Genomic DNA, 17,471 nt, shown 5'->3' on the forward strand with positions numbered 1-17,471 from the left:
ACACCGGTTTCGAGGATCTTCGTGTTCCTTGTCAAAAAAATTACATGGATTTGTACAAACTAGAGTACACATGTTGCCATGGCAAACTATTGTCCCACCTCACCTAGCAAGAGCTAGGATGGAATTGGGGAACATACTACTAGTTGACATTCATACAAGTCTAGAAGTATCTATTTATTCACCAAGCGAGAGCTAGGATGGGATTGGTCTAGAAGTATCTATTTACAGACGGAGTACTCTCAAAACGTTTGGACATTTATCTATAAGATGCATACATTACTTTTATATACACTAGCAAGTTTTATCGACATACAATGACCCTGTAAACAACATAATGTGGTAGTGTTGGTTTATTGACATTTACAGAGATATCCATTGTAACAACATAGCAGCTTAAACGTCCGAAACAAAATAAAAACCATTCTTTGTGACAAAATACAATTTACTTTTAGATCTGTAAAATATGTAAAATATGTTTCTACTGATAAATATTGGAAGAGTATGAAAAATAAGTACCTAAGATGCAGGAGCTTGTGTAAATTGTTCGTTTTTCTTATTATATCTATAGTAATATTTAGGCTGGTATGTTGAATAAATAATATCAATAGAAACAACATATATCTTTACATCAAGATGAGTTATCACGAAGTAAAAAAGTTCAATACAAATAGGTGGTACACTCTTTATTCGGGCAGATAAGGCCAATTTGTACCTATGCATTATCTTGCAATATTGATAAAATCCATAAAATTGATTTTATTAATTCTGCTTATCTCCTTAATTTCCCTAGAATTAATTGTTTTACGTAAATACTATGGCCAACAAAACATTCAAGTGTTACATCTTGATTTAGTATCTCCTTGTCTTCTATGTATATGCTCTATTAAACATTTAGTGTGCAAGTAGAAGAAATAAAATTACAAAATTTCATAAACCTGAAATATTCTAAATAACTTTTGCAAAATCTGGAATTGTTTGAAATATACTTAAAAATGCTCTCAAAATAATATTAATAAATATTCATAATTTATTTATGAGTTTTTTACGATTTATCAATTTAATACTTCTAAACTTATTCACGTTCCTATATTATCCTAATTTTTTTTGTATTATGTTCTTTGCCTCTGTTCGCTTGTTTGCAAAACATTTGCACGTCACTAGTCATACCGCTTTCACTATGTCGGTGGTCAAATCATCAATCCATATATATATTCGACTATATAATCACAAATAAACTCAACCAATAGAGCATGGTCTCTTTTTCCTTTAGGACATCGACATCTCAACATTAAAATTGGACTAAGCTCCCACATTATAGGGCCTCCATGGAACCGTGGGATTACGAAAACATGGAAATAGGAAAGCACATAATAATAATGCAAGAATTTTGAGATTAAATGGTTGCTTCATTGGAAGAAAACGCATGTATGCTGCATTCAAAATTGAAGTGAACTTCTCCATGAGATGTTGGTTTGCTTGAAAACTACTAGGAAAAATTTCAAAGCTGTGATTTTCTTTTGGTGTAATCCAAGTATCGAAAGTGTATGAATTTTTTTATTTTTATTTTTTCTTTGGCTTAGGACTGCAATCCACCATTGTTCCCGCAAAAATCCTTATTGGTTTTTTAGGTTGGTTGAACTTGGAGTCTCAAAAGTGAAACAAAATTACTAAAACACTAGTAGCATTATTTAACTCTATGGGCTGGTATTGACTATTATGCGGCTGCAAATCAACTATAGCAAACTAGCTAATCAGTACTACATTAATTAATTATTGCAACTGTAGCTAGCAACACTGCATCCATCAGCTAGGTAGCATGGGTAGCCATCTCAGCCCCATCAGCACTCACCATGGAAAAAGCAAAAGTGTGTAAATAAAGGAAAACAACAACAAGATGATGTGCTCTCCCTCCTCCAAATCGCCACAAGCTAGAGAGAGAGAGAGACCCTTCTCTCTCATCTCTTGGTTGTGCTGCTACCTGGCTCTCTCTCCTTTTTCTCTCTCCTCTTGGGTAGCTCTCGCTCCCTCTCAAAGCAGTCAAGAGCTAGACCCTCCTGTCTCCTCTAGCTTCCATTCCATTCCTTTCCTTGGTACTAGTACTCTGATTCCCTTTGATTTCCCCAGCTGCCGCAGCTGCCAAGTCTCTTCCTCCCACTATCTCTTCTCTCCAACCTCCAGCCCAGCCAGCCGCCCAAACACCTCTCTCCTCTCCCAACAACTCTCTCTAAAAGTCTAGATCGCCGGCCATGATCTTCCCTCCTGCCTTCCTCGATTCATCAAGCTGCTGGAATACCAACCATAACCAGCTTCAGGTATGCATCCTTGCGGTCAATTAGTTGGTGTCTCAAGATTTTGTTCACACAAGAAAAAAAAATGAGAGAGAATATGTTCTAGCTAAGCTAGGGTTTGCTGATGGCAGATATACATCCTCTGCTGATTGCTGCACTATGTATCTTGGAATATACTCCATATACACATCTTGGCTGATGCTTAATTCCTGACCACTTAATTTGCAGCTGCAGCAAATCGGCTGTAACACTCATGTCACTACTACTCCTTCACCTGCTGGTCATGGAGACGGAGGAGGCAGCAACAACAACAATCATGGTCAGCAGGAAGGATTAATGGCCACGGCTGGGGCTGGAGGAGGTGGTGGTGAGGGCGGCGGTGGGGATGGTGACAGCGCTGGCGGCGGGAACAACAAGCCGATGTCGATGTCGGAGCGGGCGCGGCTGGCGCGGGTGCCGCAGCCGGAGCCGGGGCTCAACTGCCCACGCTGCGACTCCACCAACACCAAGTTCTGCTACTTCAACAACTACTCCCTCACCCAGCCCCGCCACTTCTGCCGGGCCTGCCGTCGCTACTGGACCCGCGGCGGCGCGCTCCGCAACGTCCCCGTCGGCGGCGGGTACCGTCGCCACGCCAAGCGCAGCGCCAAGCCCAAGGCCGGGTCGGCTGGATCCGGATCCGCCGCGGCAGGGACGTCGTCTGCGACGTCGACGACGCCCAGCACCACTCCTTGCACCACCGGCACTGCCACTGCGCCGCCCGCTCTGCAGTACTCCATGTTCGGCAGCGCGCCGCCGCACGGCAGTCGGTTCGCCAATAGCTTCGACCCGGCGAGCCTGGGCCTCAGCTTCCCCGCCAGGCTGCTCTTCCCCGACAGTGGCGCCTACGCGGCCGACGGTGGCGCCCAGCAGCAGCACCACCACCACCAGGGGAACGGGAACGGCATGGAGCAGTGGGCGGCTGCGCAGATGCAGAGCTTCCCGTTCCTGCACGCCATGGATCACCAGATGTCCGGGAATCAGCCGCCGGCTTCAGCAATGCCCACCACAATGGCAGCGATGCAGGGCATGTTCCACCTAGGGCTACAGAGCGGCGGCGGCGGCGGCAATGGCGATGATGGAGGAAACCAGCAATTCCACCACCCGCCGGCCAAGAGGGACTACCACCAGCAGCAGCAGCAGGATTACCCAAGCAGCAGGGGCATGTACGGGGACGTGGTCAATGGCAATGGCGGCGGCTTCAATATCTATTCCAGCACTAGCAATGCAGCTGGTAATTAGCTAGCTAGATCTAGCTAGCTTTGTTCTTCCAAGCCTAGATTGATGCATGGTGAAATGGGGCTGGGGATGTATAAAATCTTCATCACTGCAATATGTGTTACAAGAACTCGATCGATCTCGTCGATCGAGATCTCTAAGGAGGGGGGATATCAATGCATACACAAGAATGTTAACCTTTTATCTGTTAAGTGTTTGATCACTATGGCCTTAATTTGTAGTACTATGTTTACTTGTTTAATATACTTAGCACCTAAGTGTAGTGTCTGTTAGTAGCCCTACATATGCATGCTCTTTGGGATCTTTCCCATTGAGTTTTATTACATTTTATCATGCATTTAATTTGTGGGTATGTACCAATGTCCCACTTTTACATTGTGCTAGTTTCATTAAACTCTTGATGATTTATATATCAGGTTCGTCTCTTTGTATCTGATCTACTTCGCGTGAAGGTTTTTCATAACGGTTTTACTGAGTCTCGGATGCTGAGAACTGTCAATATGACTGTGAGATGCGTGAGAAATTTAACCTTTTTTGGCTATGAGAATAAACAATGCATCTTTTTTTTCTGCACTAGATGAACAAAATACTACAACGCAATGACTATGTTCTTAAATTTGTATGAACAATTTTGTAAAACAGGTTGAAACTTAAGAAAATCTCAGTTGACTATCGACCATCGTCTTAGATGTGGCCTTTCCATTTTCAATTTCGTGGGCTGGTTTGTTGCAATCAAAAGTTGTACTCCGTTAAGGTGAGGTTCATTGTTTTGTCTGAAAATGCACAAGGCATACACATACACTTATGTATTCAGTCATGCAAGTTATTCTGATGTGTCATGTCGTTGTTGGATGTATCATGTATATGCTAAGAGCATCTCTAACTGATCTCTTTAAATTTAGAGGAGGATATGGCCGAGTATCCTTTAGTGGAAGATATTTGCTCCTCTAAACAAGTGCTATCTCTAACTGATCTACTGAATTTAACAGAGTAAAAAAAATTCAACACAAATTCGATGCAAATTTAGACTAGATTCAAACTTGATACCATACAAAGTTGATTCCAAATAGAAATATATAACTATTTTACATAAACTAAATGAAATTTATAATAGGATTGCATAAAAACTAACTAAACTACTCACTATTAGTCTCGTTCACAATCCTTTCCCACACTGATTCGATGAGCCCTCCGATGAGACGGCCATGTCCCTCGTCGCTAGCACCGCCCTCATTGCTGTTGGAGTCACTGGGGAGGTCGATGACCTCTGTCATCCCGGCCCCATACTACTTGTACTGCCAGTGCTCCGCCAAGACGCGCTCCGGGCAGTAGCCACGAGCTCCACCATGTAAGTCTCGCCAGCTTGCTCCACCTTGAGACACTCGCAGGCGTAACGATCTTCCGACATGTCCCGTCAGGTAGCCACCTGGGGGTTGACCGGCTCCAACCGCGGTAGGCCGTGGGAGAAGTTGCATCGGGCCGCGGCGTCGTGGGGATGGACCGACTTGATGTCATATGTGAGTACCACCTGCACCGCAGAATGGAAGGAGCCAAGAAAATGCCGTTTGCCGGTGTCACAGTTGTATATCTCTGCGACCCATGTCCCCCACTGGCGCTACCACACGCTAATGTAATTTAGTGGTTGTGGCTGCGAAGGCGGCAGGTCGGGGAGGCAGGATGTGCCGACACAGCGACGCTCATGGCGACGTGGATCCACGGGCCGAGCGCTGGCGATGGGCGGCGGGGAGTGGTAGCGGGTGGATCCGGCCATTTTCGGTGGCGGGCCAGTGGCTGAGTGAATGTGGGTGATGGTGGGGGCGCGGCGGCGTGGATTGGATGGCAGGGCTGGTAGGAGGTGAGCGAAGTGGGGTGGAGGATTTTTACTCCACAGCCGCTCGGCTGAGTACATTTAAGAGTCTTGGGCTGCTCAGAGTAAAACAAAATTCCTCCCCTAATGGATTTTGGGGTTCGGTCAGTTCCCGGTTAGAGGAGAAAAAACAGATTTAACCTACTCTAACCGGTTATTGGTGGTCGGTTAGAGATGCTATAAGTTCTTAGTTGTATTGTTAATTTCTATAATAAAAGGTGTAGTGATTTTGCTCTGTAGTAATTAACTAGTGAAAAGGTGGTACTCAGAACAGAGAATTAGGGAAATAGCTTAATTTAATGTAATTCCCCCTTCCTTTTGATATTTTACTGTTGCATGTAACGACAAGTATGTGTGTAGATACATTCAACTTAAAGCGAGAGAAAGATACTAGCTCGAGTGCATGTGTTGACCATGACATTATACTTACAACTTTGTAGTCCTTTACACTTGCATGGTCATGGCAATATTTATCAGTGCAAAGGGATATGCTAAATTAATTAGCAATCCATGGAAAGATTGTGCAAATTAAGTATCTCTTAAATAACCAATGGTAAGTCGATAAGAGAGGTTGTATACTAGTAGGGCCGGCATGTGATCGAATCCCCAAGCACATGAGAGCATGATGCAAACTCAAAAAAGTGGCAAGAGCATATAAGCAGCTATGTATGTGAACGTATGGACTTTGTTAGAGGCAAAAAGGAGTTCAAACGTTAGGTGCCTTTTTCTGTTTTTGTGTTGGGTTTTCAATCGGTTTCCCCTAATTAACCAGGGAATGTTAGGTTTTTTCTTCTGGTTTTTCTTATAAACTGGACCATCTCTATTGTTCTTAATAAAATGCAGGAATAACTCCTGCCCCTGCATTGAGGTTCTTCTAGAAAAAAATGAAGTGCAAATAGTTTTATAAAAAATGCACAAATGTGATTTTTGAAATTACGACGCATGGCATGAGTGAACAAAAGTGATTTCTTGTTCTCATCTGATTACCAGTTGCTGGCAGACGTTCAATGATTGGTGACCTTATAGGTTGAATATATATCGTGCATGAAAATTGGTGGAGAAGTACACAACCGGCCGGATCGATGGGACTAGCAGCAGCTAGCTAGCTCACAAAACCATGTACGGATGTGGCGCATGATGAGCATATTATCCATGGCATATTGCATGGAAGTTCGGGTCAGATCGACCACGGTAGACGATAGTATATCACAGCATCTATGCATGCTTAAACGACTAAAGAAGCTAGGCAAGGCAGAGGGGCATGCATGATGATGAGGAGGAATTATACCGGGGTGTGCCCGAAAGCACAGTGGGGTGGGGTGGGGTGGGGAGGCAAAACTGGCACAAAAAGCGAAAGGGGTCGCTTTGGCTGGCTAGCTAGGGTTTTGTTTGGAATGGTCCAAGATCCTGCCTGAATTCTTGGTACGCGCGAGCATGGCCATGGCCAGCATGTTCAGGGGAATCTGATTCTCCCCCTACCTTTGGCTCGCTTTCATGCCAGGCATTTCCTTTGCTTTGCTTTCTCCAATGCCTAGGTGGCAGGCCAGTCTCCTCCCCCTCTTGCTGTGCTTCTTCACCCCCCCTCCTGACCCCCTCCCCTTTGGGGAATAAAGGTAGCTAGCACATGCACCATTATTGTTAGTTTTCTTCTCTCCAGATCTATGTGTGCTTCTCTCTCGCCTCTCTCTAGGTAGGGGGTCTTTCATTAGCTAGCCATTGGATGGGAGGGGTTGTTTATCTTGGTCCTTCCTCTTTTTTTCTGACAGAACATGATCTTTGCTTTTGCTCATGTTTTGATCTTGCCATCCATGCATGGATGCTTGTTTTACCCCAATCGATGTTAATCAACGCAGGGGTTACTAGCTACCTAGCTTCACGTCTTTAACGGATCTCCTCGCCTAGAGATTGCTGGGTGGGTACGACTGTCGACATCGTCGCCTTTCGACAGCATTGTCCCGTCGATATAACAATGCAATGTTTGTAAATGGGTACCGGTATTTTGCAACCTCTCATGTAAATATTCACCAAATCTGCATTCCTAGTTCACAGACACTGCTACAGTAAAAGAAGATTGCCTAGGAAAGAGCAGTACGTGCACTGACCGGGTATGGGGCACACACCGGTCCGGCGCACTCTCACAGGCCGCCGCCACCAACTGCCATCAATCCATCTTTAGAGCTATACTGACGCATCAATCTTTCCCAGTCTAGCAGTTGTCGACGCCGCTACGGCACCAAACAACCCCACCGCCCTGGGCTCGTCTATCCAGCCACATTCATCACCGAGATCCAACTGCACCATGCCGCCAATACTCGTTGTCATCGACGCGGCAGATACAACGCCGCTCCTCCTGCCAGCCTCCACACCGTCACCACTGCTGGAGCTACGCAGAACCCACCACCCGTGGCACCTCTCCCCAAACATCTGAGCCTCCCAAGACGGCACCTCCATGGAGGTTACGATGCGTAGGACGCCGCCTCCGCGCAATCCAGTCTAAATTTTGGACTTTGGTCCGAGAGGTGTTCGGAGGTGGATAGGAGGGACCTTGGCTTCGCCTCTAGGAAGGAAAACGACGTTTGAGGGACGCCGCCGATGCCAAGCTGGACCAGCCAACAAAGGTTTCATCCGGTCCCCATCCCATACCACCAAACCTACGTCTGCTCCATATCCGGCAGCGAGCCAAGAACCGAAACCTATATAAATGAGATTGGCATGGGGCTCAACCCAACAGGAGTCGAGAAGAAGATCCAGAGTAGATATCCAGGCGCCGAATCAGCTAATCCGACGTGGCCAGCGGCAAAGACCACCACCCCACGCCCGCTGACCTTAGGACCTCCGCCCATCCCAAAGATCACTTGATCGGCGAGAACTGGGGGTCGATGATGCATGGAAAGCAAATGTACATTATTCCGCTTATTAAATTCCGGATTGTCGCTATGAAGATCACCTCATGTAGGTTTACATACTCGTGGTCTTAACATCATAATATACTACTCCCTCCGTCCCTATTTAGATATCGTCTTTTATGTCGTGATTTAACTTTCACCAATGATTTCATCACTAGTAGAAAACAAGGCTTTGGTTGAGGCCTGGGTAAGGGCATTAATCCCGGTTCACTAACGAACCGGGACCAATGGGGGCATCAGTCCCGGTTCATGAGGCTAGGGCGCCGGCCGGGCCTCGGGGGCCATTGGTCCTAGTTCATCTGACCCCTTTGATCCCGGTTCCAGACACGAACCGGGACCAATTGGTCTCGCTCCTGGCCCACAACCTTTAGTCCCGGTTAGTGGCTGGAACCGGGACCAAATGTGGTCCTTTAGCAAGTCTCTAACAATGATGATGCGAAGATTGCATAAATGGTACATGAAAACCTGTAGCAAGTCTGGGAAGGATAGTTTGATGGTGAGAACTAAAGAGGAGCACGACCTCATTGGAACTGAGCTGATGCCTATTGAATTTGTGGAGTTATTCCAGTTATACAATCAATTGGCCCTCGACTAACAACTCATGACTTGCTACTGTCTGGAAGTATTACTTCAGTAATTAAGTCTCTATATATAGCTCAGCTCTTTCATTGCATGTATATATAATTATCCTCACTATATTATGCAGATTGAAGATCGTTCGGTTCATTAACCAAAATGCGATAAATGAATGGTCGGTTAAAAACAGAGTCACAGATACTGAGGACAACTTGCTACAATCGTTGCTTCGGAATCAAAGTAAAGGGAAAATACTCTTTCCTTACAACTTCCTGTGAGTGTTACTGTCGTGTGCATATTCGGTTTCGCTTACTCGAGGTTATAGTAATGTAATTAATGAGTTACGCATGCGTGCACAGCTTCCACTTTATTCTGCTAGAGATTAACCTTGACCGGGGAGTAGTAACTGTCTTAGACTCGAGAGGAAAAGATCCCCAGGACTATGCGGACATGACTGCAATGCTAAGTAAGTTCAATCGATCATTATCGCACCATATCGGCAACTTTATTCATTTCCTAAGTAGTTATTTTCTTTCTCTGGCAGGGTTTGGAAAGAGTTCACTGTAATTGTTCCGGGACTGCCGAGGGAGCTGCGATTTACACACCCGAAAGTAAGTACTACTACCTCCGCGCATCTTTCATTGATTCTATTTTCATCAATACCATTTATCATACTTAATTATCAGTGTGATTGAACTCTATTTCTCATAAAGTGCTTGTGGCAGGAAGCCAGGAATGATTTGAAGGAAATATGCCCTAGAGGCAATAATAAAGATATTATTTATTTCTTTATATCATGATAAATGTTTATTATTCATGCTAGAATTGTATTAACCGGAAACATAATACATGTGTGAATACACAGACAAACGAAGTGTCACTAGTATGCCTCTACTTGAGTAGCTCGTTGATCAAAGATGGTTATGTTTCCTAACCATGGACATGAGTTATCATTTGATAAACGGGATCGCATCATTAGGAGAATGATGTGATTGACTTGACCCATTCCATTAGCTTAGCACTTGATCGTTTTTAGTTTACTGCTATTGCTTTCTTCATGACTTATACATGTTCCTATGACTATGAGATTATGCAACTCCCGATTACTGGAGGAACACTTTGTGTGCTACCAAACGTCACAACGTAACTGGGTGATTATAAAGGTGCTCTACAGGTGTCTTCGATGGTACTTGTTGAGTTGGCATAGATCGAGATTAGGATTTGTCACTCCGATTGTCAGAGAGGTATCTCTGGGCCCTCTCGGTAATGCACATCACTATAAGCCTTGCAAGCAATGCAACTAATGAGTTAGTTGCGGGATGATGCATTACGGAACGAGTAAAGAGACTTGCCGGTAACGAGAATGAACTAGGTATTGAGACACCGACGATTGAATCTCGGGCAAGTAACATACCGATGGCAAAGTGAACAACGTATGTTGTTATGCGGTTTGACCGATAAAGATCTTCATAGAATATGTAGGAGCCAATATGAGCATCCAGGTTCCGATGTTGGTTATTGACCGGAGATGAGTCTCGGTCATGTCTACATAGTTCTCGAACCTGTAGGGTCCGCACGCTTAACATTCGGTATTATGAGTTTATGTGATTTGATATACCGAAGGTAGTTCGGAGTCCCGGATGAGATCAGGGACATGACGAGGAGTCTCGAAATGGTCGAGACGTAAAGATCGATATATTGGATGACTATATTCGGACATCGGAAAGGTTTCGAGTGATTCGGGTATTTTTCGCAGTAGCCGGGAGTTACGGAAATACGGGGGAAGAAGTATAGGGCCTCATGGGCCAAGTGGTGGAAGAGAGGAGGCAGGACAAGGCAGGGTGCGCGGCTCCCCTAGCCCAAACAGAATTGGACTAGGGGGCCGACCCCCTTTCCTCCTTTCCTCCCTCTCCTTCCTTCTCCCTCTCCTCCTTCCTTTCCCCCTCCTAGTAGGAGTAGGAAAGGGGAGTCCTACTCCTACTAGGAGGAGGACTCCTCCTCTTGGCGCGCCCTGCAAGGGCCGGCCGGCCTCCCCCGTTGCTCCTTTATATACGGGAGCAGGGGGATCCTAGAGCACACAAGTTGATCATTGATCTTTCTTAGCCGTGTGCGGTGCCCCCCTCCACCGTAATCTACCTCGATCATATCATAGCGGTGCTTAGACGAAGCCCTACATCGGTAGCTTCATCAACACCGTCACCACGCCGTCGTGCTGACGAAACTCTTCCCCGAAGCTCTACTGGATCGTGAGTTCGCGGGACGTCACCGAGATGAACATGTGCTGAACGCGGAGGTGTCGTATGTTTGGTACTAAGGATCGGTCGATTGTGAAGACGTACGACTACATCAACCGCGTTGTCATAACGCTTCCGCTTACGGTGTACGAGGGTACATGGACAAAACTCTTCCCTCTCGTTGCTATGCATTATCATGATCTTGTGTGTGCGTAGTAATTTTTATGAAATTACTACGTTCCCCAACATAATTTTTGTGGATACTACGTTTGCGAGTTCATCTACAACGTGACCTCTCGGCGGGGCTACTCTGAGAAACAATATGAAGTACGTAAACAATAATATTCATAATTTATTTTATTACCATCATTTGTGTTGAGTTTCATTCATATATGTATTGACCCCCTTCTTTAAATTAGATCTGGCAGATGCGGGATGAACTCCTACCACATGATCGCATACGAGAAAATCATGAGGAATTGGCGGGATTCTTTCACTAGTGCAGAACCGGGCAATAGCACCGGTTCGTAAGGCCCTTTAGTGCCAGTTCCATAACCGGCACTAAAGTGTGGTCACTAAAGCCCCCCCCCCTTTAGTACCGGTTCAGCACGAACCGGTGCTAAAGGGCAACCACGTGGCACGAGCCAGCTCTGGGGGCCGGGAGCCCTTTAGTACCGGTTGGAAACACCAACCGGTACTAAAATGTTTGGGGGTTTTTGGTTTTATGATTTCTTTTTCATTTAATTTTGTGTTTTCCATTTTAATTCTTTTTCGTTTGCTGGTATTTTACGATACTACACATTGTACACGTTATGCATATATATATATATATATATATATATATATATATATATATATATATATATATAAATAGAATTTCTAGTAGAACCAATCATATATATATATCATCAATGTCTCATAAACCACCATATTAATTCACACATACACACGTGTATAGCTATATACAATTTCTCCTACATATGCATGTTGCCTTCGGAGCCAGTGGCATTAGCCTAATTGGTGCCTTCGGAGCACGATGACAATTGGAAGTGGTTCATGACCTTGTCGATGAGGGCGGTAGCGGGTAATAGTATTCTTCCTTCGGATTTATGACCTGGTCGAGCAAAAATCTCACTATTTCCTCTTGAAGTGCTTCCACGCGCTCCATTTCTAGGAGCTTGTCCCACACCTCTTTGAACTGTTAAGAAGAAGATCAATATGCATGTGTATTATTTGTGTGACTAGATATCGATAATGGTATAAAAATTGTGAATAGTGTTCTGACAAGCGTACCCATTCCTGTCTTTGAGATTTGCTCCTTTCGGACGCCATCATGCGAATGTTCTCGCAAACGCAGAATGCACACAGATTAGTCCCCTGCGCCTGCTTAAGGGCCTTTATTACGAGAATGGAATTTAATTTGATCAAATAATAATTAATCAAGCATGATAATTAAAGAGATGGCAGCTAGCTAGCTAGCTAGTACTACTTAATTACTTACCTTGGGTCGAAACCATTTCAGCTGTCGTTTCCATTCGCCTTCCGTGACGCTGATGAACCTTGCCCAAGCCCTGCCCGCCGACAAAGAAAATGAATAAAGGGGTTATTAAGTAGTTCATATCATGAAATGACGAACTAAATAGGCCGAGATATATAGTTAATAATGATTGAAATTACCTGTTGACTATCCCAAACAAGATGTTATAGTCACTATTTGCTTTGAGTAGTGAGTCCAATATTTGAACTGTTCCGGCGTCAACTTTAATGATACACAAGATCCAGTGAAATCTGCATGCACACACGTTTGCATGTCTTAATTAAGCGGGCATATGTAAGCAAAAACATGTAGCTAGCTAGTAGGCAAAAACAGAGAATTTGTAGTACAAGAAAGTGTGACTCACTGGAAGTTGTAAGGAAGTAGTATATCTTCATTGTATTTGAGGAGCTTCAAGAACTCTAGCATGCTGTCCTCTACCTGCTTTTCATAATGCTTGTTTATTTTCCATGTGTATTCATTAACGGTGTTTGGGTCAATGAACCCAATGCCATAGTGTCCACCTTTTCTCATTTCATACATCTTCATCCTGCATAATACCACAGAAAAGAATATAGTGAGGATAATTACAGGTAATGATTGATCAAAAGGATCACTACATCTAGCTTGAGACTTAAATTACAGAAAGAAATCACTTACAGACAATAGCAACTGACGATAGATTTGTCGAGTGCGTCTTGATTGTATAACTGAAATAGTTCAGAATACTCAACGGTCACAGGATTCTCATGGTAGTAATGATCCTTCTTGACTTGCACCATGAGGAACTCTCGATCGGATATCTTGGTAATGTCCATGTACCATTGATGCAATTCATACATTCTCGTTGAGAGCTTCTTGACCTCTTCTGGCTTGACCAAAGGTTGGCCCCGGGCATATTTCCGTTTTATTTCCTCCTCTGTAAGCACAGGCATGTCCTCGATCTCGAGGAGTTGTCCAACAGTGATGTTGAGAGTTTCAGCCTGCATTATATGCTCCTGGGTTATTACCACATCGCCCACCTTGGGAACGTAAACTGTTTGCCCACAATAATATTGGGCGCGCATACTGTCACGTGTTGTCCGTGGCACAACAAGAGGGGTATCGATTGCGCCGCCTGTTTTCCCAGCTGGGCAACGGTTTTCCCGCATTTTTTGACAGCTACTTGTTGTTTGCTAGAGCTCGAGCTCGCCTTCTTCTGTAGACGTTGTCGATGTAACTTCCTGATGTGGCGCTCATAGTCTATGTCAACAGGCTTAGGAGCTGGTGGTTGAGCCATACGAATGAAGTGGTCAACTACTTCCACAGGCACTTTCTCCCTTGGCGGCGGTGGCGGTTTCGGTCCAAAATGGGCGTCGACTTCTGCCCGCACTATGGCATTGGTTTGCTCCTCGGTCTTGTCGTAAGCCCTCTCAGGAAGAGGAGTAGTGAGGTTTGGACCATATTTATATCGCTTGCCTCCGCCTGTACTTCCTGTACTATGACCTCGACTCGTACCGCTACGCACCATAGCTGCGGGGTGTCTCTTCCGCGATTGCTGAGGCGGCGGAGACGGCTGACGGGGCTGAGTTGGACGAGGAGGAGTGGCCTGAAACTGTGTCGGACTTGCAGTGGCCTGAGGTTGTGCCGGACTTGGAGGAGGAGTGGACGTCTGACGCTGTGTCGGACTTGGAGAAGGAGTGGCCTGACACTTTGCCGGACTTGGAGGAGGAGGAGTGGCCTCACGCGTTGGTGGACATGGAGGAGCGGGAGTCTGCTGACTCGGTGGCGGACTTCGACAAGGAGTCGGGTGACGCGGTGTCGGTGGCCTTCGAAAGATGATGCAATCCTTTCTCCATAGGATGATACGATGTTTGGCATCTCCGAGTATGTGCTCCTCGTCACCTCCAGGAATGTCAAGCTCTAGCCCCGAATATTGGTCCACCACCTCATCAACCACGACACGAGCATAGCCTGCTGGAATCGGGTTGCAATGGAAGGTTGCATCGGGGGAATTTGTATAAGCAACGCCGTCCTCCACCTTCAAGGATATGTTCTTAATTTTGAAGTGTAGCTCGCAGTTAGTGTTCTCCGCGATGTCATCCACGAGGTATCTATCCAGCATTGCGTCAAACGGGGCGGAACATACGCTGCTTCTCGGCATGGATGGGGCGGTGGTATCCGATGCTGGATCATCCGCTAGCTGCTGCAGCTGCTGAGACCCCCTTTGCTGGCTAAGTGAGTCGATCTGCTCCTGCTGCCGCTGGAATTTGATTGCCAAGTCCGCGTGCACTGATTCTAGGCCTTGAAGGCATTCATAGTTGAGCTTCCTTTGCTCCTCCTCCATCTTCCTCTTCTTCTCCTCCGCAATCTTCTCTCTCGCACGGGTTCTGTAGTCGGCATTCCAGTCCGAAAACCCCTCATACCACGGAATAGCGCCCATGCCTCGTGTTCTTCCCGGGTGTTCAGGATTTCCCAGGGCACACGTAAGCTCGTCGTTCTCTCTGTTGGGCTCGAACAACCCGGATCGAGCCTCTTCTATTGCAACAAGTAGCTTATCTTCGGCTCCATCCAGACATGCCTTCTTGGAAACTTTGCCTGTCTTCGGGTCCAACTCCCCCCCATGCGCATAGAACCAAGTCCTGCACCTGGGGGGGCAGCTCAATGTTTCTGGAGTGACACTTGCATCTAGCATCTCTTTCTCAGACTTATCCCACTTAGGCATTCCCACCGCATAGCCACCTGGCCCTAGCTTATGGAACTTATCCTTTTTTACGGCATTGGCCTTGTTTATTCTTGACCGTTCCTTAGATAATTCTGAATCCTTGAATTTCACGAAATCGTCCCAATGAGCACTTTGATTCTCTAGTGTTCCCTCGAATACTGGAGTCTTCCTTCCTCCCTTGACGTACTTGTCCCATTCACGATTCTTGTGGTTCTTGAATGCAACCGCCATCTTCCTAAGAGTAGTGTCCTTGACTTTCTGCACATCTGCTTCTGTGAAATGATCTGGTAGGGTGAAATGTTCCATGAGAGTATCCCAAAGCAGACTTTTTTGTCTGTCGTCGACAAAAGTAAGATCTAGATGTGGCTTTGCTGGCTCTCTCCATTCTTGAAGGGAGATCGGGAGTTGGTCCTTCACAAGAACTCCGCACTGACGAACGAACTTGTCCGCAATCTTCTTAGGCGCTAATGGTTCGCCATTAGGTTTGATTGCCTCGATATTATACTTTACGCCCTCCTTCAACTTTTTGTCCGGGCCTCGTTTCGTCATGTTTCCTAAAGATTTGCTTGATCCGGATGGCTGAAAGAAGAAAGATCGATTCGTTAATATATCTTCAACTCATTTAAAACATGTGATGATCACCAGATGCCTGCTTATATAAATATATATACCTCTCCGGTGTTGTCATAATCGTAGTTCATGACTTCATCCATTCAGTCGTCGCGATCGAATATCATATAACCCTCTCCGGTGTTGTTTAGAAATTCGGAGCCGTCATAATCTTCTTCATTCTGATCATCATCTGGCCCGCGTATTATATCGAACATGGTCTGTTCTCCCTCTCTGTCGGTATTGTCCGCCATAGCTTTTATTTAACTATGCCAAAAGAAATATAAAACAATTTAGTATTCAAATTACATCGTCTCGAATAATAGATATAGTCTCGAATAATAGATATAATCTCGAATACATCGTCTCGAATAATAGATATAATCTCGAATACATCGTCTTGAATAATAGATATAATCTCGAATACATCATCTCGAATAATATATAATCTCGAATACATCGTCTTGAATATTATATATCGAGTACATCACTGGCTAGGTAGCTAATAAAGATCGAATACTACAGAAGAATTTAGGACACTCGCGGTTCCTGCGGCGCGGGCGGTGGACACCCAAAGAGAAGGAACCCTCACAGGATCATAGCTGAAGTGAGATCCCTGAAGAAACTGCCAGGTATTGGAGAACCTGCCGCCCTCTAACGCAACCATGTAGCGATGGACGTGCTCGTCCTCCTCCCTGACACGGCGACGTACCACCTCCGGCGGGGCCGGCTCCCTCCACACCGAAACTGGCCCACGCGAACGCCACCAAATGAGATCAGGGTCGACGACGGGACCCAGGGCCGGGTTCCTCATCAAGCGGCGTGCCCCTCCAGGCAGCACCTCCCAGTGCCAGCCCGGCGGAGCCTAGTCCCGGACATGGGTCAGTCGAACGTCGTCGCGGACGGGTCGACGGCGAGGATGCGGGCCGGGTATCGTCGAGAACAAATACTAGCTATATGCCTGCAAAAAGTAACATTTTTTTAATGATTGGATTTTGATAACTAAAATTTCTAACATTTCTTTTTAACTAACATTTCTATAACATTTCTAATATTTCTAGAACTAAAAAAAAGAAAAATTTCTAACTTTTTTATAACTATTTCTATAACTAAAAAACAGAAAAATTTCTAACAATTCTAACTTTTTTATAACTATTTCTATAACTAAAAAACAGAAAAATTTCTAACAATTCTAACATTTCTAACTATTCTAACAATTCTAACATTTCTAACAATTCTAACATTTCTAACTATTTCTAAAAAACAGAAAAATTTCTAACTATTTGTATAACTAAAAAACAAAAAATGTATGTGTGTGTGTGCGCGCTCACCGGCGAGGCGAGAGGCGACGGGGGGCGGCGACGGGGACGGCGACGGGCGCGGCGACGACGGGGATGACGACGACGGGGACAAGGACAGGGCGGCGATGACGGGGACGGGGATGTACGGGCCCGGGCGGCAACGACGACGGGGAC

At 45.4% G+C, this 17,471-nt stretch overlaps 1 protein-coding gene across 1 annotated transcript; it reads left to right on the top strand.

The window, feature by feature from the left end:
* Window positions 1-1,924: 1,924 nt before the first annotated feature.
* Window positions 1,925-3,809, top strand: LOC119270785 (dof zinc finger protein DOF5.3-like). The gene is made up of 2 exons (XM_037552839.1): window positions 1,925-2,312; window positions 2,517-3,809. Exons 1-2 carry the CDS (start codon window positions 2,247-2,249, stop codon window positions 3,567-3,569), a joined length of 1,119 nt encoding a protein of 372 aa, XP_037408736.1. The 5' UTR covers window positions 1,925-2,246; the 3' UTR covers window positions 3,570-3,809.
* The last annotated feature ends 13,662 nt before the right edge of the window (window positions 3,810-17,471 follow it).

Source organism: Triticum dicoccoides, chromosome 3A (genome assembly GCF_002162155.2).
Source record: "Triticum dicoccoides isolate Atlit2015 ecotype Zavitan chromosome 3A, WEW_v2.0, whole genome shotgun sequence".
NCBI classification, from domain to species: Eukaryota; Viridiplantae; Streptophyta; class Magnoliopsida; order Poales; family Poaceae; genus Triticum; species Triticum dicoccoides.